The sequence below is a fragment of the Mercenaria mercenaria genome, chromosome 18, assembly GCF_021730395.1.
Source record: "Mercenaria mercenaria strain notata chromosome 18, MADL_Memer_1, whole genome shotgun sequence".
Classification (NCBI taxonomy): Eukaryota; Metazoa; Mollusca; class Bivalvia; order Venerida; family Veneridae; genus Mercenaria; species Mercenaria mercenaria.
This window is the reverse complement of record NC_069378.1, coordinates 30,802,979-30,829,573: the sequence shown is the minus strand read 5'-3', so window position 1 is coordinate 30,829,573 and position 26,595 is coordinate 30,802,979. Positions and strand designations below refer to the sequence as shown.

At 35.1% G+C, this 26,595-nt stretch overlaps 1 protein-coding gene across 4 annotated transcripts in view; it reads left to right on the top strand.

The window, feature by feature from the left end:
• The window catches only part of LOC123539513 (uncharacterized), an 87,580-nt gene that overhangs the window by 50,113 nt on the left and 10,872 nt on the right, over window positions 1-26,595 (top strand). For all 4 annotated transcript variants that reach the window (XM_045324165.2, XM_053529497.1, XM_053529498.1 and 1 more), the window contains exon 3: window positions 19,985-20,109. In XM_045324165.2, the coding sequence (XP_045180100.2) occupies window positions 19,985-20,109 (125 nt within the window). The remainder of the gene's footprint in view (window positions 1-19,984; window positions 20,110-26,595) is intronic.

The following is a 26,595-nucleotide window of genomic DNA, read 5'->3' as shown; positions in this document are numbered from 1 at the left end:
CCCCCCCACACACACACGCGCGCACACACACACACACACACGCACACGCACAGTTTCAGAAGAATTGTGTTTGTTTCAAATCTTGTATATCGTATAGTGTAAGAGATTTTTATAGAGGTGCTAATGGAATATTTTTGATATTGTTCAAATGGGATTAGATTTATGATTAATTATTAAATATGATATTTTTCAGGCGGTTAATAGGGAAGAAAAGTGTGTGTGTGGTGTGGTGGGGTGGGGAGTGATGCATGGACCGAGGGACAGGGGTGTAGGTATCCTTACATTTTTCACTTGTCCACGGACACTTCAAATCCACTTGTCCATAGTCAAATTTCACTTGCTCTGATTTGTAATATTAAACATTCATGAAAGCGCAAATCTGGACTGGAGATCGAGTTCTTTATTTAGGACAATGAAAAGAAAAGCATATCACAGTAACTGTGGTAAAATATAAGCTGTTGAAATATTTGCCTTTTAACGTTTATAAAAGTCTGAAATCGCGTAAGCAGTGTTCGGGATCTTTTGAGGTCATGCCCGAAACACTGCCCACGCAATGGTGCAAAGCCAGATGAATTCAGAGAAAGACTCTTAAAACGTTCTGACTTTGTTTAGTCATACTTGCGATCTCTGTGTGCTTTTGAATTTAATTTGGCTGACTACTGGGTCAAATATTTCCTTTGACAGTGACTTATTGTCTCACCAGTTGGAATTCTACTTACAAACTTGTCATAATACTTTTTATAAGTTGTTTACGTTTCTGATGTCTTTAAATGTCTTTTTAGTTCTCTGTGTGTAACCCTTGTTTTCCTTTTTTAGTTTTAGTTACAGAATGCTATATGCTGATGATGCAAATATTTTTCTTCAGCTACTTTAAGTAGTTCTTATGTTCCCTTTAGCATGTATATGGTTTCTTCTTTTATGTTTTTTTAAATGCATGTTGTAAAATGTGACTCTTCTTATTTTTGTGTAGTGTTAGCTTATTTTTTTTATGTTGCTTTAAATGTGCTAAATCTGCATGTGGTCAATTACTTTTTCGTTTCATTTGCTAGTACATATGTGCTATTTAGTTTTAATGCGCTGTAACATGTATGTGATAATTTGTGATTTGTTTCTTATCTACTTAGAGTCAGATGCTTTATTTGCTTTAATGTGCTTTACATATTTGCATTTTATTACAGCTGTTTTACTTATGTTGGGCTTATTTACATGTGTTTGTCGGAAAATAGCTTTAAGCTAGTGTTATATGTTTATACTTTTCCGACGTTAAATAAATCTTCTTGTATCTAAATCTTCTCTGATATTTTATCATAGTCACCGAGTTACAGTGTGCGCGAGACCTTGTCAAAGAACCCATTATCCTTATCACCTCCATACACTTGAAGCAACACACAATCTAAATGATATTTTATGTTTTCTCATTTTATACCTGAAAAAGTATGCTTTTCCTTGGACACACAGAATGAAAAATGCACTTGTCCGCCGGCAAAAAATCACGAGTCGGATAAGTTGGACATAGGAATCCCACATCCCTGCAGGGGTGGGTAGATCAAAGAACTTCGAGCATCAGCAGTCCATAAAAAAGCACATACGAACAGCAGTTTTCGTTTGGTTAGGTGTTTATCCATTCTAAGTTCGTATTTATCCAGCACTGTTTCCTATACCAGTTAGGAATTATCTGCAAATTTAAACCCACCTCATAATCAATACAATTTTTTATGCTATAAAAATCGATTTCAAACTTTGATACTGTTAAACATTGTCAAAGAGATATTTATGGAACTAATACATTTAATAAGTAAGGTCTTACTGTAATTTCTGGTACTTTAAAACAGTTAGAAACATAGAACATGTTCATTTTGAAGACTTTCTGAGTACATTTTAATGAATTCCAGTCACATAATGTGACATTTCGATTGAAATATTTAGTACACAAAACGTGTTATCAATACAGGATATTATGACTATCAAAAGTTTTACGCTAACATTGCATACTCACATAAAAAAAAACGAAAAAAGACAAGGAAATTAACTACATGCATCGTTTTTCTGTCAGACATGTTGGCACTGACTTAGGGTCGCTGAACAGAGTTAGGAATATCCGGGTACATGGCGTGTTTACTGGCCAGATTCCGTTATGGGTTCTAGAGTTATGGCCCCAGACAAGGCCAGAATAAGCTATTTTGACCATGTCTGCACAATAGCAGCTTCATTTATGATTTGAATTTAATCAAACTTGCACAAAACTTGTGTCACCAGAAGGTCTCGGTTCCTTTATTGAACCGGCCAGATCCCATAATGGGTTCCAGAGTTATGGCCCCTGAAAGGGCCAAAATTAGCTATTTTGACCTTGTCTGCACAATAGCAGCTTCATTTATGATTTAACCAAACTTGCACACAACTTGTATCACCATAAGATCTCGATTCCTTTTTAATCGCCCGAAGGGACGTATTATGTTATCGCCTCGGTGTCCGTCTGTCTGTCTGTATGTTAGTTAGCAATTTTCCTTCCGCTCTGTTACTTTTGAACCCCTTGAAGGATTTCAAAGAAACCTGACACAAATGTTCACCTCATCGAAACGACGTGCAGAGCGCATGTTTCGGATGGCTCACTTCAAAGTCAAGGTCACACTTAGGAGTCAAAGGTCATATGACTTTGTTTTGTGTGTATATTGCTCTGCATTTGCGTTGCATTGCAGTGCTCTTGTTTTTATTTGGCAGATCCTTCTTTTGTTCACATACAATAATTTCTTTTTTAATTACTTCCTTTTTATGTTACTATAATAGCTTATTTAGTAACTTTTTTAATTTTTAGTATTGGCCATAGGGAAAAACCGAGACCACTTTTCTGTGGAACAACATGGATGGTACCTCCAATTTTTAGGTGTATTTTGACATATCTGTACCTTGTAAGAATTTAGTTTTCCTTTTGGTTAAATTTCTTCCCTTTGTTGTTCATGTCCTTTGGGTTTAGATATTTTTTCTGAGGACTTTGGGCTTCATCAGTCAAACTGTTGCTCCTTTCCTCCTCTGATGTAATCCTTCGGGCATGAAACTTGAAACTTGAAACTTGAGAATTTTCTTAAACGCCTATTTCAACACACAAAGCATCTTCAATGGCGTTGTACACTCATGCATTAAAAACTACTGGCCTGATTTGAAAATAATTTTATTTGGAGTTAGTTTAAGAAAATTTCAACTATATTTTCTCATAATTCTTTTGATTGATCTTGATTATGATTTTTGACCTTCTTGTCCTTAAGTGCAATGATAACAGGTGAGCGATATAGGGTCATTATGGCCCTCTTGTGTTATGAATATGGTGTATTCTGTATACTAAGCCTGTTGTATGGCATGTTGCATTAAATTTTGCTATATGAAAGAAATTTAATGGTGGGGAAATCTATTCATGACAATGAATGAAAAGATTTGGATTTATATTAGTTGCGCTGAAGTGTAAGGTTAAAGATAAAATATCCACGTAATATTCTTCCTTGTCTGGTTGAATGTAAACATATTTAAATTTCAAACGAATCTATTCTAGTTTCAGTGCAAATTTTCATGGATACATTGAAAGTAAATTGGGAAGTAAATATATGAGTGAGGTTCATACATCGGAGAGTATTCATTAAACGCAGAGATTTTATCATTGAAATTAAAGGCCCACAATGTCATTTAAGCTTGTTTGACATTTTTTTCAAATATTTGCATATCGTCCACTTGATTGTCCACATTGGTTAAGCATTTTCTTTCGGTCTACTTTTTCTTAAAAGCAATAAGAGTAATAGCTTTGGAAACTTTGTACACTTGATGAGTAAGTAGGCCAAGAACCATAACTGTCACTTGCATTTTGCCAGAATCATGGCCCTTTTTAGCCCCACACATGTGAGGGGCATATAGCATTGCTGCTGTCTGTACGTCCGTCTGTATGTCCCGAAATCTTGTGTGTCCAACTCCTCCAACACTATTAGCCTGATTTGCTGTAAACTTTCACAAAAGAACAAGCTAGATGTGCAGATGACCATAAAGGATGATTTTTTTTCTGTGATTATTTTTACCGCATTTTCAGCCCTTTGATAGTTTTGCTATATATAATATAGAGAAAACTGTTTTGTGTCCAACTCCTCCCACACTATTAGCTTATTTGCTTCAGACTTTCACAGATGAACAAGCTTAATGTGCAGATGACCATAAAGGAAGGATTTTTTTCTGTGATTATTTTTATCGCAGTTATGGCCATTCGACAGTTTTGTGATATAGAATATAGAGAAATATCTTGTGTGTCCAACTCCTCCAACACTATTGGAAGGATATGCTTGAAGACAGATGAAGACCTCAATGTGAAGATGATCATAAATAACGGACATGTACATTTTCTGTGTTTTTTCTAGAGTTATGGCCCTTTCTTAATATCATAAAATAGGCCATAGTGAAGAAGTTTGGTGTGTTCAACTTCTCATACACTTTTTGAAGAAATGGATTCAAAATTGCTCAGATGCACAACCTTATCTAACTACAATTTGCTTCAAACTTTTAGTCGAATATCCTTGAAGATGATAACAAAAAACTTTGCTATTTAGAGGATGGCACAGTATGTGGGGGCATCTGTGTCTAGTTGTACTTAAAAATTTGGAATTTCTTGGTTTAAGTTTTTGTTTAGATCAACTCTGCGCACTTGTTTACTATTATTAGACGTTTATGTAGGTCCAGAACCTTATCAAAATTATGGCCCTTTTTACGTAAAAAAAGTTCTTTTTAGGTCCACTTTTCTTGGATACTGTAAGAGCTATAGCTTTGACACTTCGTACACTTTTTCTATTGTCATGAAATAAGTAAGTAGAATTATGTCGCTTCATCATAGAAAATTGCTATTTTTTTGTTAATGTTTTGTTTACATCAATTTTCTTGAATAGCTTTAGAACTATATGTTTCTTTACCATCAGTAGGGGAGTAAGAAAACCAAAAGCCATAACTCTTTTCTTGCATATTACCTTTGATATGTCAAACACAGATGAGCGTTTGCACCCTGCACAAACTAAATATTCATATTTGTAAGGCTTTTATGAACAAGAACTGCCTAACTTCTTATTATATCTTTCATTTTCGATACTTGTTTTCTTTTTTGAATGATTAATTATAGACAAATTTTTTGAACTTGATATTTTAGCTAACTCCCCTTGACTGATGGGCCAGATTGCCTGTCCTTTATATACTATATGACAGTTACTGTGAATAATTAATTTTTAGCTCACCTGAGCACAAAGTGCTCATGGTGAGGTATTGTGATCACACTGTGTCCAGCGTCCGTCGTGCGTCCGTCCATCGTCAACAGTTGTGTTTAAACGACATTTCTTCCAAAACCACTGAATGAATTTTGAAGAAACTTGGCCATGACGTTCCTTGTGTGGTTCTTTACCAAAGTTGTTCAAACGGTTCAGCTTGGTTACACATAGGGGCTGCCAGAGCTAAAAATAGAAAAAAACTTCAAACGACATCTCCTTTTAAACCGATGGTCCGATTTTTAAATAATTTCACAAAAATGGTCCTTATGTCACCCTCTACCAAGATTGTTCAAATTTTTCCGATTTGTCAAAAACATGGCCGCCAGGGGTCGTGATCACTTTTCCTTATGTGTATATAGTGGAAAATTTAAAAATCTTCTTGTGTAAAACTGCTAGCCCGATTTTAAAATAATTTAACAAAAATGGTCCTTGTGTAACCATCTACCAAGATTGTTCAAATTATTCGGATTGGTCAAAAACATGGCGGCCAGAGGGCGTGGTCATTTTTCCCTATATATATGTAGTGGAAATTAAAAAAAATATTCTTGTGTGAAACTGCTGGCCCGATTTTAAAATAATTTTGCACAAATGGTCCACGTGTGACCCTTTACCAAGATTATTGTAATTACACCGATTCGTAAAAAAAACATGGCTGCCAGGGGACGCGGTCACTTCTCTCTATATGTAGAAAATTTAAAAATCTTCTTGTGTGAAATTTCTGGCCCGATTTTAAAATAATTTTACACAAATGGTCCTTGTGTGACCCTCTACCAAGACTGTTTAAATTATTTTGATTCGTCAAAAAACATAGGCGTCAGAGGGCGTGGTTACTTTTCCCTATATGCGTATATAGTGGAAACATTAAAAGTCTTCTTGTGTGAAACTGCTGGCCCGATTTTCAAATAATTTTACACAAATGGTCCTTGTGTGAACATTCCCCAAGATTGTTCAAATTATTTCGATTCATCAAAAAGCATGGCTGCCAGGGGGCGTGATCACTTTTCCCTATATGTATATAGAAAATCTTCTTGTATAAAACTGTCAGCCCAATTTTAAAATAATTTCACACAAATGGTTCTTGTGTGACCTTCTACAAAAGTATTCAAATTTTTTTGATTTGTTAAAAAACATGGCCAACAGGGTGTGGTCACTTTTCATCAACACATCTCCTCCTAAAACCACTGAATTGATTTTGATGAAACTTTACACAAATGATCTCTTGGTAGCCCTCTTTTAAAGTTCTTCAAATGGTTCTGGTTCATTGAACATATGGGTGTTTTGGGATAGAAATAGGTTTTCAGCTATCAGACTTTAAAAATCTTTCTCTCTAGAACTTTGATATTTGGCATGTGATATAAGGGTTTGACTCTCTACCATAATTGTCCAAATTATTGCCCTAAGGTAAAAAATGTCCATGCCCCTGTGTGTGACATGTACTTACTGTAGGCTTATATATAAGAAACTTTGAAAATCTTCTTCTTTGAGTCAATAGTAGTATACGAGGAATCTTTCAAAATATCTGCCACACTTAATTTACCCATCATACAAAACTTTTTTACTATGATAAAACAATTAAGTAAAGTAAGAACTGACTTTTAAGATCGGTCGTAGAAATATAGCGATGTGCCGTAACCATGGAAACGGCTACAGAAGCTGGTAATCGCGGAAACTCAAACAACTTTCTTGTGTCATATTTCAAAAGGCAATAGTATTAGAAACTTGATATTTTTTCATATTTTCATTAAGTTATGAATACCTATTGTTTGCAGTGATTATATTCTAAATATCTTATTAAATTTCTTAATTGTCGTCAGCACGTGCAATTTTAGTAATTAGCACGTGTATTCAGTTGTGAACCAAGAAGATGCCTCTTTTAATCAGAAAATATTTTTTGGACTTAATTACAACTGTTGCTGATTTTTGGCTTGAAAATATTATATAATACGCATGCAATTTAAATTCTAAAAAATTTGATACGTCAGTTTAACATCATTTTATATACTAATGCAGCGGATTGCTTGCCATATAGGCTATTAATTCGCTTCCTTTTTCAATACATATGGACAATGAAGTTAATCAATAACGCGTTAAATATCGGCTTGGAATATTTAATGTATATTATATGAAAAACAACAAAGTTTATTTAATCAATTGTTGGAAAAGATGTGGATATATTGTTTTTATGACATTGCCTTTTGTTAGCTGTCAGTATTGTATAGATACGCTTAACATACAATAATGCAAGCATAAAATTGCTCCCTTTTCCGTTGATATTTTTATTATTACTGTTACGAAGTCAAATATTTTAGGCTTGATACTTCTATCACTTTAATGATTAATCATATTACCTGACTTCTCTCCATAATTCAGCGGAACCATAATGGGAGTAAACTAGGCATAGAGTAAAGACTTCCAGTGTGTGTAGAGCGGTTCTATCAAAGTGATGCTTATGTTCATATGGAAAGAATGTACGATAAAATTTGCGAAAAAATAATGCTTTGCGTATTTCTTATTTTGGGGGAGGGTCACTTATTGTTACTCTGTTGAAATCTCGTATTATGCAATAAACATTCCGGAGATATCATCACCATTGGTATGTTATCAAGTACACTTCATATTTTGTATATAGCCCGGTTGGAAAAATCAAAGGAAAATACGATGTTTTTGAAAGAGTGTGTCTGTATTTCTTTCATGCAAATTTGCAGTAGCAATATACATCCTCTACATGCGGTTACGAAGAAAATACATATGTTAAAGTGACAGTTTGCAAAAGGATGGTCAGTAAATGTTATCTTTATACGTTTTCATTCCGGCTCCGTTACTTCAATAAGTCGCATATTTCTAGTTATTTTATATACAAAAACACTTTACAGTTCATTAACAAAATGAAAAACAAAATGAAATCCAAATGATCGTTTTACTATGATGACTAACATTCTAAACATTGCAAAACATACAAATACCATAATCTCGTTTTAAGAAGCAAACAGAACGTTAGTAGGGGACTATGTGTAAAGACGAATTTCAAGAGTTAATGAATAACTTCGGATGGCCAAACCCCGGATCCCCCCACCCCCACGCACTACCCCTTACTAAATTTGAGCAACTTGAATAAATCCTAGACGTCTCAGTGCTAGGATTAATTATTTATTGCAACTTTGTACGACTGTTTCGATACTTATCAATATGCACACTATATTAGAATCAATTTGCTTTGAGTGAAAATACCGAAATGGTACAAAGTTACATTCTTCCTTTGTTTCATATAAACAATTTACTCTTGAGACCTCATTTTCAGTGCTTTACAGCATTTCGATGATATAAAAACACATATATAGCCATTAAATATGACATGTCTTCTCACCAAAAATGAAAAATATATATATATTGAGATGTTAGGTTACATATATTCAAGAAACATTATCTGTCTGAAAAACATCACCATCTGACAATACTCCCATGAAATTTGTCATTTAGCGATAACACGTATATATGTAGTCATGAAAATTCACAGTGAAAGAGATCTAGATCTTTTCTCAATACAATAAGCAATAGAGCTAAGCCAAAATTGTAACTGTCACCATGCGCGTAGCGTGGCATACTCGGTTACTCAGCTGAGTATCATTTAAGATCCAAAAATAAAAAATAAAAAGGTTAAAAACTCCATAGAAGCAATAAAAATCTGATCAGGAGTAGGTATGGAGGTATGGACAATGTCATAGCATATGAGTATGCTGTTGTCTTGGTCCTTGACTTTGTTATAATATTTTGTGACGGCAGACTGCTGTTGCTCTTTTATCAAAATTTCTATCAAAATGTCTAAATTTTGTTGTTTTTTTCTTGCTCCACTTGCACTTGTTATTGTAAATACTTATTTAAATCTAAATATATTTAAAATTCTAAATACACATATGATTTCAGATGCATATATACTATAGCCACTATTGACCATAAGAACAATCTTCTTAATGGCAATTGTCCATCACTAGTAAAATAACAACTGTGTCTGTAACAACTATGAATTCCCAAGTATTCTAACATGGCTCGATTTGATTTCCAGTTAAACAAAGACGGAAATGTTGTGATTTATTGTTTAAATTACCACGGTTAAAATGCTTCAGTATTTAACCACTCGGGCTAACGCCTTCGTGGTTCAATTCCTACGCATCTGAACTCTGAACCGTGGAAAATTAGACGATAAACCACTCGAAGGCCTTGATTATTTGTTAATTATTTCCTATTTCGCTACGCTCAAACAAAACTAAATTATCTATCCCATAATCAAAGAGAATGAACGGGAGCAAAAAGAACAAATTCATAAATTAACATTTAGGCTTTGTTATCCGCATTGCCATAGTATAACACTCAACATCAGTCATATAAACTATCAATTCATTAATTTCTACCTTATGAATATACTTTCTGGGTCATTATGCTAAGAGGCACCTACTCATCCCTACTTCACCCAGTCGTGGGAAAGGGGACTGTAGAGAAACAAAGTTTCAACACCAGTCACCTTCTTATGCCCTGACACCCATTTCCCAAAATGTATTGCCAGTAAAATACATCAATCAAAATTATCTAACGCATGAAATAATTATACACCCTTCACCTCAATACCTTTGAAACACGATAATACCTCGATTTCTTTAAACCTAGGATACACATATGTAATAAATGTTCATAACCAGCATTTACGGTCAATTCTCTTTTAAATATTGCAGTTAAAGAATAATGTTGTAAGCATTATATTGATTTCTAGACCAAGGTTATTTTAGCCATCTGTTGCTTGTTTACAATGTTTACAAGTTGCATGTTGCATTTTAATATAACAATCGTCCTTGCCATGAACATTGATTTTCAAAACAATGTATCTCTACATCCTTGGAAATCAAGTAAATAATGATACAGAGACAAAAGTCTTGTGACAGATGTTTAGGCTGAAATATAAAATCCAAGTTCACGAAACGATAATAAAGGAAATGTGTAGACGACATTTGTAATTAAATATTTGAACTTGAAGAATGAAATAAGAATCTATTGAAATAGCTTCATCATTTTTTTTTCTGTTTTGAAATTGTGCATAAGTCAAAGTTTGTCCTCAGCAGTCTAATCAGTTCCTAGGCAGTTTATAGTATTTATTGCAAGGTGATTTGCATATATTCCGTTGTAACACGTATGCACACATGTGTACTTTATTTAAGAATTGAATGCTATTTTCTGGGACTTCTTGCAAATTCATGAATCGCGCTAGTGATTCTTTTGATTGATTGGCAAGAATCCTTCCAGTGTGATTCATGCCCATATAAACGCACAAAAATACCATTCAATTTTACGACAGCTTGCTACAAAAATAACTGATTTGCTTTCCAGGAGTATCAGAAAATCAAAATAAATGTCAAGATATCGATCTTTTAGTCACAGTAAAAAAACCCGCCCACGTTCAACTATAATTCGCCTTCTGATAAAAATACAGTTCCTGGTTTTTATTTGAAATATGTTTAACTCCAGTGATAATTTATACAGTCATATCATTCAGTTGTGATCTTTGACGTCAGAAAAATTAGTTAAAGCTATAATTAAATGCTCTTTTTGAATGTTTTGGCGTCCAATTTTGAAAGAATGTTTGGAACGAGGCCATTTTGTTCATGTTTTTGGTGAAGGACGTCAGATTACGCGTGTAATCTCGAGGAAAGGACCGTCATTGATATTATTACTGCAATGTTTAACGCTTTTGTCTTTCCATAGTAAAATGTATACTGAATGCAAATTTTGTATACAAAAAATAAGAGCTCATGTTGCTTAATTTGTGAATAACAAATTTCGTCCTGAATAAATAAACAGCCTAGTTCAAGTCCTTCCAAAATGCCAGCCCCACCCCTCTCACCGACCCCGATTTGTATCGTTCATCAACTTATATAGACCTTTCTTTACATTCTGAGCCGTTTGTGAATATTTTGTTCAAAACTGAGGAAGCATAGTTTTGGTGAGAAAAGTCACCAGAAGCCACCCTGCTTTCTTTACGTTTGCTCTAAAGCTTCCACGGGGGAGGCTCTCCGGAACCAGCCGGAGGAGGGGATTCCTCTCCCCCACACTCTTCCCTTGAGTAACATCTAAACTGATCACGCTACGCCCCTGGTCACATCCTTATCTGACTCATATAAAAGATGGAACTACATTTTGAATTGCAAAAACAGATCATCTAAGACCATCTTAAATGCTTGGCGAACTTCTCTTTTCGTAACACTGGGCTCATTGTCCCTGCGCAGTTAGTGGGGACCGATGCGCTATGCTAACTGCCAAATGCTAAATATGCTAAATGTCAATAGCTTAATGTTAATGTCACATACTTAATGCTAAATGCTACATACAAAATACTATATGCCGTATACAAAATGTTAAATGTCATTACAACTCCACATGCAGCCACAGGAAAACACTGCAGCAATTACAAGGCAGAGACTGAAGCACTCATGAAGGCCATCTCAATGGTTGAAGACTGGGCAGAAGAAAGCTCCTCAGTCTGTCCGCACTGTCTGTTATGGAAGTTCTGATCAACAATAAAGCTCCGCAGCTAGCCAGGAGAATGCAGAGCCTGAGCATAACCTGCAAAGTAGCACTTCAGTTGATTCCATCCCATTGTGGACTTGCAGGCAATGAAGACGCAGACAAACTGGCTAAGCTAGAAGCTCAGTCAGAACAACCAACAAAACCTGTGAGTTACAAGGAGAAAGTCACCATCATCAAGGCACTAACGAGACCAGGGATAGAGGAAAATGCCTTTCATCTCCTTGATCGGTCTGAACAAGTGATGCTGGTCAGGCTTCGCTCAGGGCACAACAAGCTCAATGCTCATATGTACAAGAAATACAGACTGGCACCATCGCCAACTTGTTCATGTGATGAAGATCAGACTGCATAGCATACACTTCAGAGATGTAAAAGGCATGACCATGAGTAGCTGCGACTTGGCCGATAGATACCTCAATGCACCAGAAACTATATGGAGGCATTGAGGATCTGCGGCAAACCACAAGTTTCATCGAGGCTACTGATCTGACAGTGTAGTTGCAAACGAGAAGAAGAAGAGAAAAACAAAAAATTCTTTTTGTCAAATGATAAATGGTAATTCTCAAATTATCGATCTTTATGATCTTTATCTCTTCAACTAATGCATGTAGCTTTTACTCATTTGAAAAAAAATGTATCTGCCTTCCTAATTTAAAGCAGTTACGTTGCAGATGTTACGAGGACAACGAACCGAAACATTTTGCTGTAAATTATATAATAGACTAAGATATGTAACAGAGACAAAGTTATGTGACGAAGGGCAATGATTATATAACTCATATATTCAGCTCTTTATTTCAGTGAAAACATAGCAATGAGCATTTTGACATTTATTGTTTTAACAAAAAAAACAAAAAAAAAATCACATTTATCATTGACAATTACCGTTCGAAAGCCAATATTTGAAATTAAGCAGTTCGTAAATAGCATTTTTCATTTTGCATTAACATTTTTGCAGTTACCATTGCGCAATGGCCTTCCTTAGGCATATAGCATTAATTTTGGTATATCAAATGCCATATGCAATATCCTTTGTGCTAAATGCCTATAATTATTGCCAAATGGCAAATGCTACTCGTCAAATGCTTTAACTTTGTGAGTTTATGATCTGTATCCCTTACTTACACTAATGACTGTTACTTTTAATCACTTGAAAACATATGAAGTTCTATCAGTCTGATTTGAAGCAATAACATGTTCTAAAGGTTATAAGATGACATGATCGAAACTTTTTACTCTAAAATGTTTTAAAAGAAATATTTAAGAAATATTTTTAACAGAGACAAAGTTATGTTACAATGGCCAATGACTATTTACAGGATGCATTTATACACTGATATATTCTGTGTAAGTACTTAGCAATACGCATTTGGCAATTATTGTTTCGTATTTGCAATTAACAATTATCATTTATTGTTTGACAATAACCATTTCACAGGCAATATTTGACATTAAGCATATAGCAAATAGCATTTTGCAATAACTGTTTGTCATTTGGCATTTGACAATTAGCATGGCACACCGGCTTTCCATAACCTTCCATAGTACTTAATAAATGTCATTTCGTTTTCAAAACATTTTGCATAAGGTGTTTGGCATTTAGCATTGATATCTGATATTTCGCAATTGACAAAAAACATGGCGCACATAATTTATTCACATTTTTTTCATATCATATATGTTAAATATTCTAAGCCGAGGTTCAACGAGTTATTCCTTAACGTCAATGTCTATGTGTATTGAAAAAGGAAGCGAATGAATAGCGTATATGGCATGTAATCCGTTGCATTAATATATGAAATGGTGTTAAACTGACGTATCAAAAGTTTTAGAATTTTAATTGCATGTGTATTATAAAATATTTTCAAGCCAAAATTGAGCCATAGTTGTAATTAAGTCCAAACAACATTTTCTGATTAAAAGAGGCACATTCTTGGTTCAAAACTGAACACACGTGCTAATTACTAAAATTGCACGTGCTGACGAAAATTAAGAAATTTAATAAGATATTTAAAATATAATCACTGCAAACAATAGGTATTCATAACTTAATTAAAATATGAAAAAAATCAAGTTTCTAATACCATTACTATTTGAAATATGACAAAAGAAAGATTTCTAGTTTCCGCGATTACCAGCTTCAGAAGCCGTTTCCATGGTTACGGCACACCGCTAAATTTCTACGACCTCATTTAAAACATCCATTTGTTGCCCAACTGAATTTTTATATAGGTGAAAAAGTTTTGTATATTGGGTAAATTAAAATCCTTACGGAGGGTCCGTACACACGAAAGCTTCTTCAGTTATAGCTAGAGTCTTGATATTTGGCATGTGATATCAGAGTTGTACTGTCCACCATAATTGTTCAAATTATTGCTCTAAGTACAAAAATGTGTTTGACATGTATATATTATACTTTTAATAGGCTAACATAGAAGAAACCTAACTTTGTACTTGTACCAGTATGTTACACAAACACATTTGAAGCCTTGTACACAGGTTAGCGCTTTAGGGTCAATGACCCTCTTGTTATGATATACTCCCAACCCTTAAACACGAGTAGATTTTCTGTTCATTTCAGCTATACTACCGTCACAATCTGTTTTTATAGAAAATTGAAAATTATTTCATGACATTTGAATATATTCTTAATAAGTCACATAGTTTAATGATCATTGTAAAGAATAGGATATCGAACAATTAAAATAAAATTGGAGGAATAGTGGTTATATTTTTAGCTCACCAGAGCAAAAGGCTCAGAGCTATTCTGATCATTCACTGTCCGTCGTCCGTCGTCCGTTGTCCGTAAACTTTTACTTTAAACGACATCTCCTCATAAACCGCTAGGCCAATTTCATTCAAACTTCACAGAAATGTTTCTTGGGTGAAGCTCTACAAAATTTATTCAAAGAATTGAATTCCATGCAGAACTCTGGTTGCCATGGCAACCGAAAGGAAAAACTTTAAAAATCTTCTTCTCAAAAACTAGAAGCCTGGAGCTTAGATATTTGGGGTGAAGCATTGCCTAGTGGACCTCTACCAAGTTTGTTCAAATCATGACCCCGGGGTCAAAATTGACCCCGCCCCAGGGGTCACTTGATTTTACATACTATATATTAGGAAAATCTTAAAAAATCTTCTTCTCAAAAACCAGAAGCCCTAGAGCTTAGATATTTGACATGTAGCATTGCCTAGTGGACCTCTACTAAAGTTGTTCAAATCATGACCCCGGGGTCAAAATTGACCCCGCCCCAGGGGTCACTTGATTTTACATAGATTTCTATAGGAAAATCTTCAAAAAAATAAAAAAAAAATAAACCAGAAGGCCTAGAGCTTAGATATTTGACATGTAGCATTGCCTAGTGGACCTCTACAAAAAAAATTCAAACATGACCCCCGGGGTCAAAATTGACACTGCCCCAGGGGTCACTTGATTTTACATAGGAAAATCTTCAAAAAAAAATTAAAAATAAACCAGAAGGCCTAGAACTTAGATATTTCACGTGTTGCATTGCCTAGTGGGCCTCTACAAAATTTGTTCAAATCATGACCCCCGGGATCAAATTGACTCCGCCCCATGGGGTTACTTGATTGTACATAGAAAAATCTTTAAAATTTTCTAAAAATAAACCAGAAGGCCTAGAGCTTAGATATTTGACATGTAGCATTGCCTAGTGGACCTCTACAAAATTTGTTCAAAGCATGACCCCCGGGATCAAAATTGACCCCGCCCCAGGGGTCACTTGATTTTACATAGGAAAATCTTCAAAAAATTTCTAAAAATAAATCAAAAGGCCTAGGTCTTAGATTTTTGACATGTAGTATTACCTAGTAGACTTCTACAAAATTTGTTCAAATCATGACCCCCGGAATCAAATTGACTCCGCCCCATAGGGTTACTTGATTGTACATAGAAAAATCTTCAAAATTTTCTAGAAATAAACCAGAAGGCCTAGAGCTTAGATATGTCAAATGTAGCATTGCCTAGTGGACCTCCACAAAAATTATTCAAATCTTGACCCCAAGGGTCAAATGGACCCAGGCCCAGGGGTTACTTGATTGTACATAGGGAAATCTTCATAAATTTGCTAAAAATAAACCAGAAGGCCTATCTTAGATATTTGATATGTATCATTGCCTAGTAGACTTCTACAAACTTTGTTTAAATCATGACCCCCCCCCCCCGGGGTAAAATTGGCCCCGCCCCAGGGGTTACTTGATTGTACATTGGAAAATCTTCCAAAATATTTCTAAAATCATCAGTTTGACATTTGAAACATGTAGCTCATATTACACTGGTGAGCGATACAGGGTCACCATGACCCTCTTGTTTCATATCTTATGAATTCAGCATAAAATGATAATATTTTACAAACAAGATGTGAGTGAATTTCATTTACCTAACTATTATTTATTATCCGTCTGAAATAGACAAATTCGCTTCTGTGTCACTATTACTTAAATAGAGAATCCCCTTTGACGCGACTTAGTCGTAGAAAAATGGTCTCAAGTTTTAAAGTGTATATAATTAAAGAGTAACGCAGGTATAAATAAACACACCATGTGTGGACGCTTTCAATATCTATAAACATGGTCACAGAAAGCGGTGTACTGCCAAGAATTTTTTTTTCAAAAACTAAGACCAGGCCTAACCAGAGCCTTGTTATACCATGGATGAAATATCATTCGAAGAGGAAATTGAAATAATTTCAGACTTTTAAAAAAAGTTAAGTGGCAAAGTGGAGACTGTTATGTTTCGAGCAAGCCTCTTTTTTGTTCCTTTTGTTGTTGTTGTTGTTGACGATGTTGTTGTTTTTGAACACAGTATTTCTCGATTGTTTTTCTAGTATTACTTTTTCTACGCAGATTAATAAGAGTTGTAAGACAATTGACTCCATGCACATTTTGCTATTCGAATCATCATGGAGAACGTTCTCCGCAACCGTGGATCGAACGTGCGACCTGTCGATGCATTGCATTTTGATTAACATACTACTCTTAATGTACAGATGTGCAAGTTGTGTATCCTTGAGAGTACGTCGGGCAGAAATGAAGATTAGGTACTGCTGAGCGATTTTGGCCAGACACTTTTTATGCCCCTACATTTATGGGACATATAGCGTTGTTGTTGTCCGTACATTCGTACGTCCGTCCGTCCGTACGTCCCGAAATATTGTATGTCAAACTCCTCACACACTATTAGCCTGATTTGCTTCAAACTTTCACAGATGAACAAGCTTGATACGCAGATGACCATAAAGAAAGAACATTTATGTGACTGTTGATAGTTTTGCTATATAGAATATAGAGAAAAATCGTGTGTGTCCAACTACCCCCACACTGTTATCCTGATTTGCTTCAAACCTTCACAGATGAACAAGCTTGATAGCGTGACATTTTTTACCACAGTTATGGCCCTTTGATAGTTTTGCGTTATAGAATATAGAGAAAAAACTTGTTTTCCAACTCCTCAACTACTATTGAAAGGATATGCTTGAAAGTTTCAGAGATGAAGGACCTTCATCTGAAGATGACCATAAACAATGGACTTATTTCTGTGGCTATTTTTCTAGTATTATGGCCCTTCCTTAATTTCACAAAGTATGCAGTAGTGAGGAAATTTGGTATTTCGGTTATGAAGTTTTTATTCTTAATCAAGCTTAACTTAAGTAAGATAAGATTTTGTTGTTGTCGTATCTGGTGGCATAGTCGAGCACGTGCGAACAGTTAGAAAATAAACATTTTAATATATTAATGACTCATTCTGTAGCATTAACATTTTATTAGTATCAGTATAATTATGCAAGTCCATTATTAATTTGCAGACCAATTTTTCAGGGCTACATAACCGGAGAGTGTAAGGACAAATTATTACCTAAACAATGTTTTTCTAAGCTAATAGGACAGGTTATATATCATGAGTTTCTAGTAAGAACTAAAAATTTGAAAAAGCAACACAGTTTTATAATTCTTTAATAGTAAATTATCATTATCATTTTATGCTGGATTTAATCTTTTACAAAGTAAGCATAATTTTTAGATTTAGTCGCAAAGTTGAATTTTTTCAAGCAGCAAATTATGGGCTCATTATGGGCTCATTACAGAGTATTATAAGATATTCATACTATCGTATGACTGATTTCTGTGTTGTGGCTTTATGCATTATAGCTATATATAGTATTTGCATGGTCAAACGCTAAATTGAACCACTTTATGATAAAATTGTACCTTTTTTGCAAAAGTTATATCATGCATGAAACCAATAAAGATAAAGCATCTAAACCTTATTTGCAATATTTCATTAAATAACTAAAACATTAAGTTTTGCTTTTAAGTTTGTCGATATTATCATAGGATTTCGACTCTCTACGTGTGTGTTTCTTCGTTGTTTAATGTAGATACATTTTAAACGGCCCATTTAGATACATTATTCAATTGTATATAACAGTTTCTGCAAAAACGATTTTTTTCAGTTTTTCATTCTGAACGTCTTCTTATTTAATACATGTATCTGAACATTTTCACGTTGAATCTCGCCTAAACAATGAGAACACCAAGAACATGGCGGTGACATTAAATTGAATCTAACTTCATTAGTGTAGGTTTTTTATAAAACAAGAGGGCCATGAAGGCACTGTATCGCTCATCTGACCTATTGACCTAAAGATCATCAAGATAGTTTCTTTAAGATACGGTCATAAATGTGGCCTCTAAAGTGTTAAATAACTTTTCCTTTGATTTGACCCGGTGACCTAGTTTTTGACTCCACATGACTCAGATTCGAATCTGACCAATAGATCATCAAGATTAACATTCTGACTAAGTTTCATGAAGATACAGGCAAAAATGTGGCCTCTAGAGTGTTAAAAAGCTTTTCCTTTGATTTGACCCGATGATCTAGTTTTTGACCCCGCCTGACCCAGATTTAATCATGACCAATAGATCATCAAGATTAACATTCTGACCAAGTTTCTTTAAGATATGGTCATAAATGTGGCCGCTAAAATGAAGTGTTAACTAGCATTTCCTTTGATCTGACCTGGTGACCTAGTTTTTTACCTTACATGACCCAGAATCAAACTGGACTTTGAGTTCATCATGATTAACATTCTGACCAAGTTTCATGAAGATACAGTCATAAATTGTGGCCTCTACAATGTTAACAAGCTTTTCCTTTGATCTGACCTGGTGTCCTTGTTTTTGACCCCAGATAACCCGATATCAAACTCATTCAAGATTTTATTGTCGGTAACATTCTGACCAAGTTTCATTAAGATTGGGCCAAAATTGTGACCTCTTGAGTGTTAACAAGCTTTTCCTTTGATTTGACCTGGTGACCTAGTTTTTGAACCCAGATGACCCAATATCGAACTCTTCTCCAAGATTTTATTGAGGGTAACATTCTGAATAAGTTTCATTAAGATTGGGTCAAAATTGTGATCTCTAGAGTGTTAACAAGCTTTTCCTTTGATTTGACCCAGTGACTTAGTTTTTGACCCCAGATGACACAATATCAGAATCTTCCAAGATTTTATTGAGGTAACATTCTGACCATGTTTCATTAAGATTGGGCCAAAATTGTGACCTCTAGAGTGTTAACAAGCTTTTCCTTTGATTTGACCTGGTGACCTAGTTTTTGACCCCAGATAATCCAGTATCGAACTCTTCTAAGATTTTAATGAGGGTAACGTTCAGACCAAGTTTCATTAAGATTAGGACAAAATTGTGACCTCTAGAGTGTTAACAGTCAAATAGTTGACGACGGACGACGGACACAGGGCGATCACAAAAGCTCACCTTGAGCACTTCGTGCTCAGGTGAGCTAAAAAGGCATTTGTTAGCATTTAATGAATGATATCAACTGTTGCTATGAATAATCGTCCAGGTGTGAAACTTACTACATTCTTTCAAAAATGTGCCATGTCTGTGTTTGTTACTCTCGCTAAATGGTAGAATGAAACATGTGGTAGCGCTTTTTCTTTTTCGCGAACATCTTACCCGCTTAGAACACTGTAACATTGATTGCCACCTAAACATCATACTTTATTTTACCTCCAATAAGATTCTGGCGTTTTCATTGGTTAAAATGTGGTCACGTGATCATACTGACTCTATCATAAACTATTTACTTTCAGGTATGCAGATGTTACTCTTAAAATCTTACCACTAGAAATGTATGCAGATGGACAATGGTACAAGTTTACTGAAGTAGAACGCTTGAAATTACATCCCATTGTGATAAATAACAACTGGATAATTGGTAAGTGCTGACTTTGACATGTAAATATGGCCTGTCTATTGGTAACACGACTGACTGTCAATCCAGAGGTCCGGGTTCGAATTCCGGTCCAGGCATTGACATTTCTGACATACCATTTAGTGTCTCCCACCTAACTAAGAGGCCAGGACTAGGTCTTTCCAGGAAGATGGCTTTTTATGTATCGGTGATACACAACGGGAACGTTTATTCAACAATAAATATATCTTGAATTTTAACTTCATTTTACATTTTTTGAAAAAAAATGAAAAAGGTGCCTAGAGATATTAACCGTCTGGTATTAACGATGTCATTTTTGACAGTTTTATATACAGTATAAATAAATTATCGGAGGTCCAAAATTAGGTGGGACAGACTATAGTACAGACACAAAGGGATCTGACTAGAGGGCTGAGCGAGAGAAAGTCCCCAAAACAAAGAAAGAGAATTCTGTTTTAGATAAATATATGCCTTTCTAACTTAGCCTAGGTATTTGCGAATAGAAATCTGGTCAACTGCCTACTCAATTAGAGAAACCGTTAGCGAACAGCATGGATCGTGACCAGATTGCGTGGATGCTGGTCGCAAATGCACCATGTTGGTTTTCTCATGGCGCGGCTCAAATGACCTTTTGAAGGGGTAGCATGTTCAAACGCGTCAGTTACTTTCATTTTCGATGATATAAAACACGTGTTTTTGTGTTTGTTTTTTCACGAAGAAGTACGTATACGAAACATTTACTTCTATCACAAACGGGGCAGTACATAGCTATATCGAAAATTCAACTAAAAACACGTTGAACGCAAAACAACAACAACAAAACACACACACACACACACAAAAAACACAAAAAAACAGTTATTCCTTAAAAAAATGATTTGTAGCAATTCAAACTTTATATAGATATTCAGTCGAAAAATTCGTACTTGCAGGAATTTTACCGTACTGTGTATAACTAGCTTATTAAATACATCTACTCATCAAGTTCATTACAAAAATATACTCAGGCAAAAATTGCCACAACTTGTAACTAATGCAACTATAGTCTACACAGAATATCACTGCGGTCATGTACATAAGCCGTGATACAGTCACATGCCTGTAGGCCTATCATATATACGGAACAGGCCCGGATAAAGAAACTTTTGACGTGGGGGCGAGGGGTGGCACCAGTCTAGAACGAAGATGTCACCGCCAAGGTGCATAGCGAGGTATTGGAGGGGATGCCCTTGCCCATGTTAGGGGTTTGGGGGGTATGAAATGGTGTCCGGCTATTTCTGTTTCGTTGTTTAAAAATATCATCTGCATGAGATTTAACAAATTTGTTTTTGAAATAGATTTATTTGTTCCTGCAATTATACTGTAAATGGTAAGGGTAGATTCCTTGCAAGCATAAGGCACGACAAATACTGCCAGAGCCGCACATCGCCAAAGGCCCGCCTTAAATAGAAACACAGACGCACACATGCATGCACGTACACAAATATACTGCGATGACAAAAGTAACACTGTTGGCACTGCCCAGGAACGGGCAATGGTAACACCTCCGATATTTTTCTTCAATCGAAATCATATATTGTTTACAAAATTATTTTATCACCCGGTAGAACCAACGACATTCTGTAAGCCAGCTGAAGAATTCAACGCCCCGAGTAAGGCTCGAAGCCACTTCGTTGAGGTGCAACTGATTCAAAGTTAGCGACCTTAACCACTCGGCCATAGAGGTCCCAGGTAAAACATTTGTATTCAAGCATGCAAATAGAAAAGAAAAATACTTGAGTCATCTGTGGTTGCAAGTAAAATAACATTTAACGTCAATATCGATGTGCAATTCAATATATCAATCTACATTCAGATCAGGATACCGAAATACCAAAGCAATTTACGCAGTTTGAATTTTCGTTTGCAAAAATTGATGTTGTTTACGTTTTCTAAAAAAATGTTTACTTTCATGTGAGAAAGATATATCAATGATTATTTGATAAAACCTGACGCATTCGCAATGTATGGGTAGACGCATTAAATTTTTATCAAAAACCTGTCAAAATCGGATGTAGAAGTCATGCATGAAACTAAAGTTTAAACATTACGATGATTTCAAAAACGATAACAACAAAAATAGAATATCCTTACACAATCCAATCGAGACTCTCTCTCTCTCTCTCCCCTCTGTCACCTACCCCATACTCGCAGCTTCGCTGTTCGCTCATGGTTATCTGGCGTTCAGTTAAAAATCATCCAGGTACGCCCCTGATTGAGGTCATTATGGCGACTTTCCAACAATCATCTGTACACTTTACAGGTAAGAAGTCAAAATTTCAATTTATAAATATAACGCACCTTCCGTAACCGGTAACGTCAAGGTTGTTTGTTTTTGTCGGTGATAGAAAAATCCCTTTTTACACGTTTTCTTTTAAAATAGCTGTATCGATATACATAACGGAAACAAATTAACTATTTTTCTAAGATTTAGGTCTGGGCTCAAACTTAAAAGCAAACTGAACCATTCCCGCCTTTGATTTAAATTTTATCCACGTAGTCAGACTGGCACAGTCGACAGCTAATTTGCTTTATCCTCTTTGAATTCGGGACTCAGTTAGCTTTAATATTTACTTAATTAATTATTGTTGGGGTAGCTATGCGTAAGAGAGCCAACATGTGCCGTCTATGCACTTGATCGCTCGAGATATTTAGTGACGTCATATATTGTATGACATAATTGGAATTAATTTTAGCGTTTGAAAAGTTATTGTGTCATGGCGAGTTACTTAAATATGTAGAAGGCTATATTCTAAGGAGGCTGAAGCAGTTGATGTCTTTGTATCGTACAGGTTCTTCCTGGATTATGCATTTGGAAAATACTGTGATTAAAGATATTGTTTCAAATGCATATTTCAGTTATTTGCCTGAAATTCTTCGAAAGACTGCCCCAGATTGACTGGATCAATTTTCGGATGATTGATTTTCAGTGTAAAACTTCTGAATTTGATATTTGTGCATTGAACTGGACATCGTTTGGAAGGATTTAAGGATAAATGGAATATAATGATTAAAGGAATTTATAACTGAATACTTTACTTAGATTCTAATGGCCGGATTCTTTCGTGCAAAGAAAGTTCTTTTTCTCTTTTTCATTTTTACATTCTTCAAAATTTCGTTTGTATACTAAATTGTAAATTCTATTTCAAACCCGAACTGTTTCTTACGGGAGGAAAAATAACTAGAATCTAGATGTAAAAAATAAGTGTGAAACGTCCCCAAGGAATAACACGTGAAATTTCCCGAAAATCTCCAAAAATAGAGAATATTTGGCAATGGCGACCAGAAATAAACAACAGCGAATTCCCATAGAGAAACTGAAATTTAGTCGCACGGGAAAACCAGACGATTGTTTCAAAAATCCTTGAAATTATCGAGGGTGACTTTCTTTTGTTTTTTGATCCCGTTTCATTTCTTCATATCAGCCCAAAATTGAGGTCCAAAATTAGGTGGGACAGACTATAGTAGACAATTATACAAGTCTGATTTTGCCATTATCATTTACTTTTCTGTTAGTATTCTTTGCAATTTGACATACTTCAACTTTTCTAAGGTCTTATCATTACTATACTCAACGCGTTTAAATGTACTTAATCTGATTAATAGATTCCCTGATCTTTGTTTTTTTTTTAATTATCAATACGGAACCCCTGAGTAGTATTTTATATTTTGTAATTGCAGTCGTGCAGATTTCATAAAATTGAAGTTGAATCGTCTCATATTGTGAATCTGTGATTTTTTTCTTTCTTTTTTACAGTATTTGATAGCACTGGATGCAGACGAATTTGATCAATATTAGTAAATATATATGCATTGTTGAACACAGCAATTTGGAAATTAATTAAAACTACGTTTTGTTCTATTTAAATTCAGCCAACAATAAAAGTATTTTGAAGCATCGTGTTTTAAAACCAGTAGTACGAAAGACCCGTGGTGACATTTCAACTTCATTATTTCACTATTTCTGCTTCATGGTTTCACGATTTCCACTTCATGAATTCACGAATTCACGATTTCTGCTTCCTGATTTCACGATTTCCACTTAACGAATTCACGATTTCACGATAAAACTAAAAAGAATGTTGCCTTTACTGACTGCTTATATCTTTATTCGTTGTTACGCGATGTTGTTAGACTTCGGATTCGCTCTGTGTATTGTTCGGTATGATGTCGAATTGTCGAAAAACAGATAAATATATGAAAATATGTTGAGGTAATTTTAAAAGTTGATTCATTTGAATAACTGAATGCAATGTTTGAATGGGAAAATAGCTGATAATATTTTTTTCCTGGCCATGTAAAGAAAGTAGTTGAAAACATAGCTTCTGCGGGGTAAAAACCCTTGTCTATGGTGTAGTTATATTAGTATGATTTTTTCCATAATTATGACTCTAGGATTCAAAAATAAGTCATTAAACTTAATCCACTCATGTGCCGGACCCCTTTGATTTCCACTTCATGAATTAACCTTGCTGCAACCCTGTCTGCATTAATTTCACTCTGCTACGGACAAGAGTTGAATACTATACACGGAGTAGCAAAACTGGTTGCATGGACGGACCAGCACGAGAATTACACTGATGTCTTGAGTTCACGTCAGCACGAATAGCTGGCCGATGGGGGGGGGGGGGGGGGGGGGGGGGGTTACGACTAAGCAGTTGAAAGATGTGTTACAATTAAACAAAATTTCCGTTTACTTCAACATTTGAGAACGGGACACGGATAATAAAAAATACAAAAGTGCCAGTAAAGAAGATAATCGTGTATACCATATGAAGAGTCCAAAAGAAAGTCCTACAAGGGTCCAAGCTTAAGTAAGATGTATAAACCGTAACAGAACATCCATGCTTTTGGGTAGTTATAACTTACATACATAACAAACATATTTTGCTCTAACTGCAGGAAACACGGTTGTTAACGTTATTCTTGTAATCATTTTCAGTTGACTCAAGCAAACGAAACTCTAATCTCTGCGAAAAGAAATATTGTATTTAGACGTATAGCCATCAGGTTTTTTTTTTTTCAAAAGTACTTGAAAGCAAATAGGTTTAGAGAACGTAATCATTTAAGAGGTTGGTACAGCGAAGCAAAGCGTAAACTCTAAACAATTAACAATATCAGATAAGGTAGACCAGAATGTGCTTGGACAAGTATTCTACTTTTCAGTTATGTGTCATAACCTGTTTGGTTAAAATGTAAACCTTTTTCAATCAGCGAATAAATATAAACTCATTTCTTGCATTCCTTACAATACGCAGACACATATCAATTCTTTCTTAAGAAATCTCAAATGTATAGTTTCATTATCTTTCTCGTCTTTCTTGAATGCTTCTTTAAACAATTTGGTTTCTAAATTGACAGAAAAAGGGGTTTAGAAAATTTACAAATCTTGTGAGCCACTTTCAAGACATGGAAGAACAGAAGCTACTTCTTTGCAAGTGTCTGTTTTGTTACGACCATGACAAAAGTCTCATTTAATCTAAAAAGTCAAAGTTGCCAGGCAAAATCAGTTTACCAATATTATTTACAATAGTTTCACGCATGTGAACATGCGCATATGATCTGACATATGTTTGATAATATCCTTTCCGCACCTGTAACGTAATTAAACGTAACTTAGCGTCTGATGGCCCTTTCACGCTTACGTAGAATCAACATTTATTACACGAAATTCATTTTGAAGAATTTCTGAAATGTCTAGGTCTGCAGCTCTCAAATACCGAAATATCTTACATCCGAGGCATATACTGACACTTTCAGACAACATCAAAAAGGACCTTTCGAGCGATTTGACGAAGTTCCAAAAATCTCTATGTACCCTTGCTCCGTCACGGACCCCTGTGGGATTTCTGTTTATCCCCAGTTCAAATTTGTTTTCGTAGGTGTAAAGCTGACATGTCGTGCTATGGCCCAGGTAATTTCAAATTGTTAGAAACTGCTGAAAATTGACTCCCCATTAGCGAACAAAAAAGTCCACGCGCATACATTTTGACGGGGTGACCCCTGCGCGTGACCCCTGACTATCGGCCAATCCAAAGGCGACTTTCGTTTTCAAGTTTATTATGTTTACTTTCATTTTCTTTACTTCCGGAAATAGCTGAAGGTCGAGTGACGTCATTTTCTGTGTTGTCAAAAACATACATATGCCTGGCGAGATTGCATAAAAATGTGCACGGTGTCCTAAGGTTATATTGTATTAAAAAAAAATTTCACGACTCTTATCTTCAAACGGAGGAATGGTTGCTAGCACTTTAAAGTATTTGTTTGGTCTAAGCAAAATTTTGGTCGAAAAGCGTGTCTCTTTTATACAGCAATTAATGTTTAATTATGCGTTTTATGAAAATGAATTTGACTATTGTACATGTATATGTCGATAAAAACAAGTAATCAAATATACATCAGTTTTGTTGTTAAAAAATCACATACGATTTCACATAAAACAAAATATTT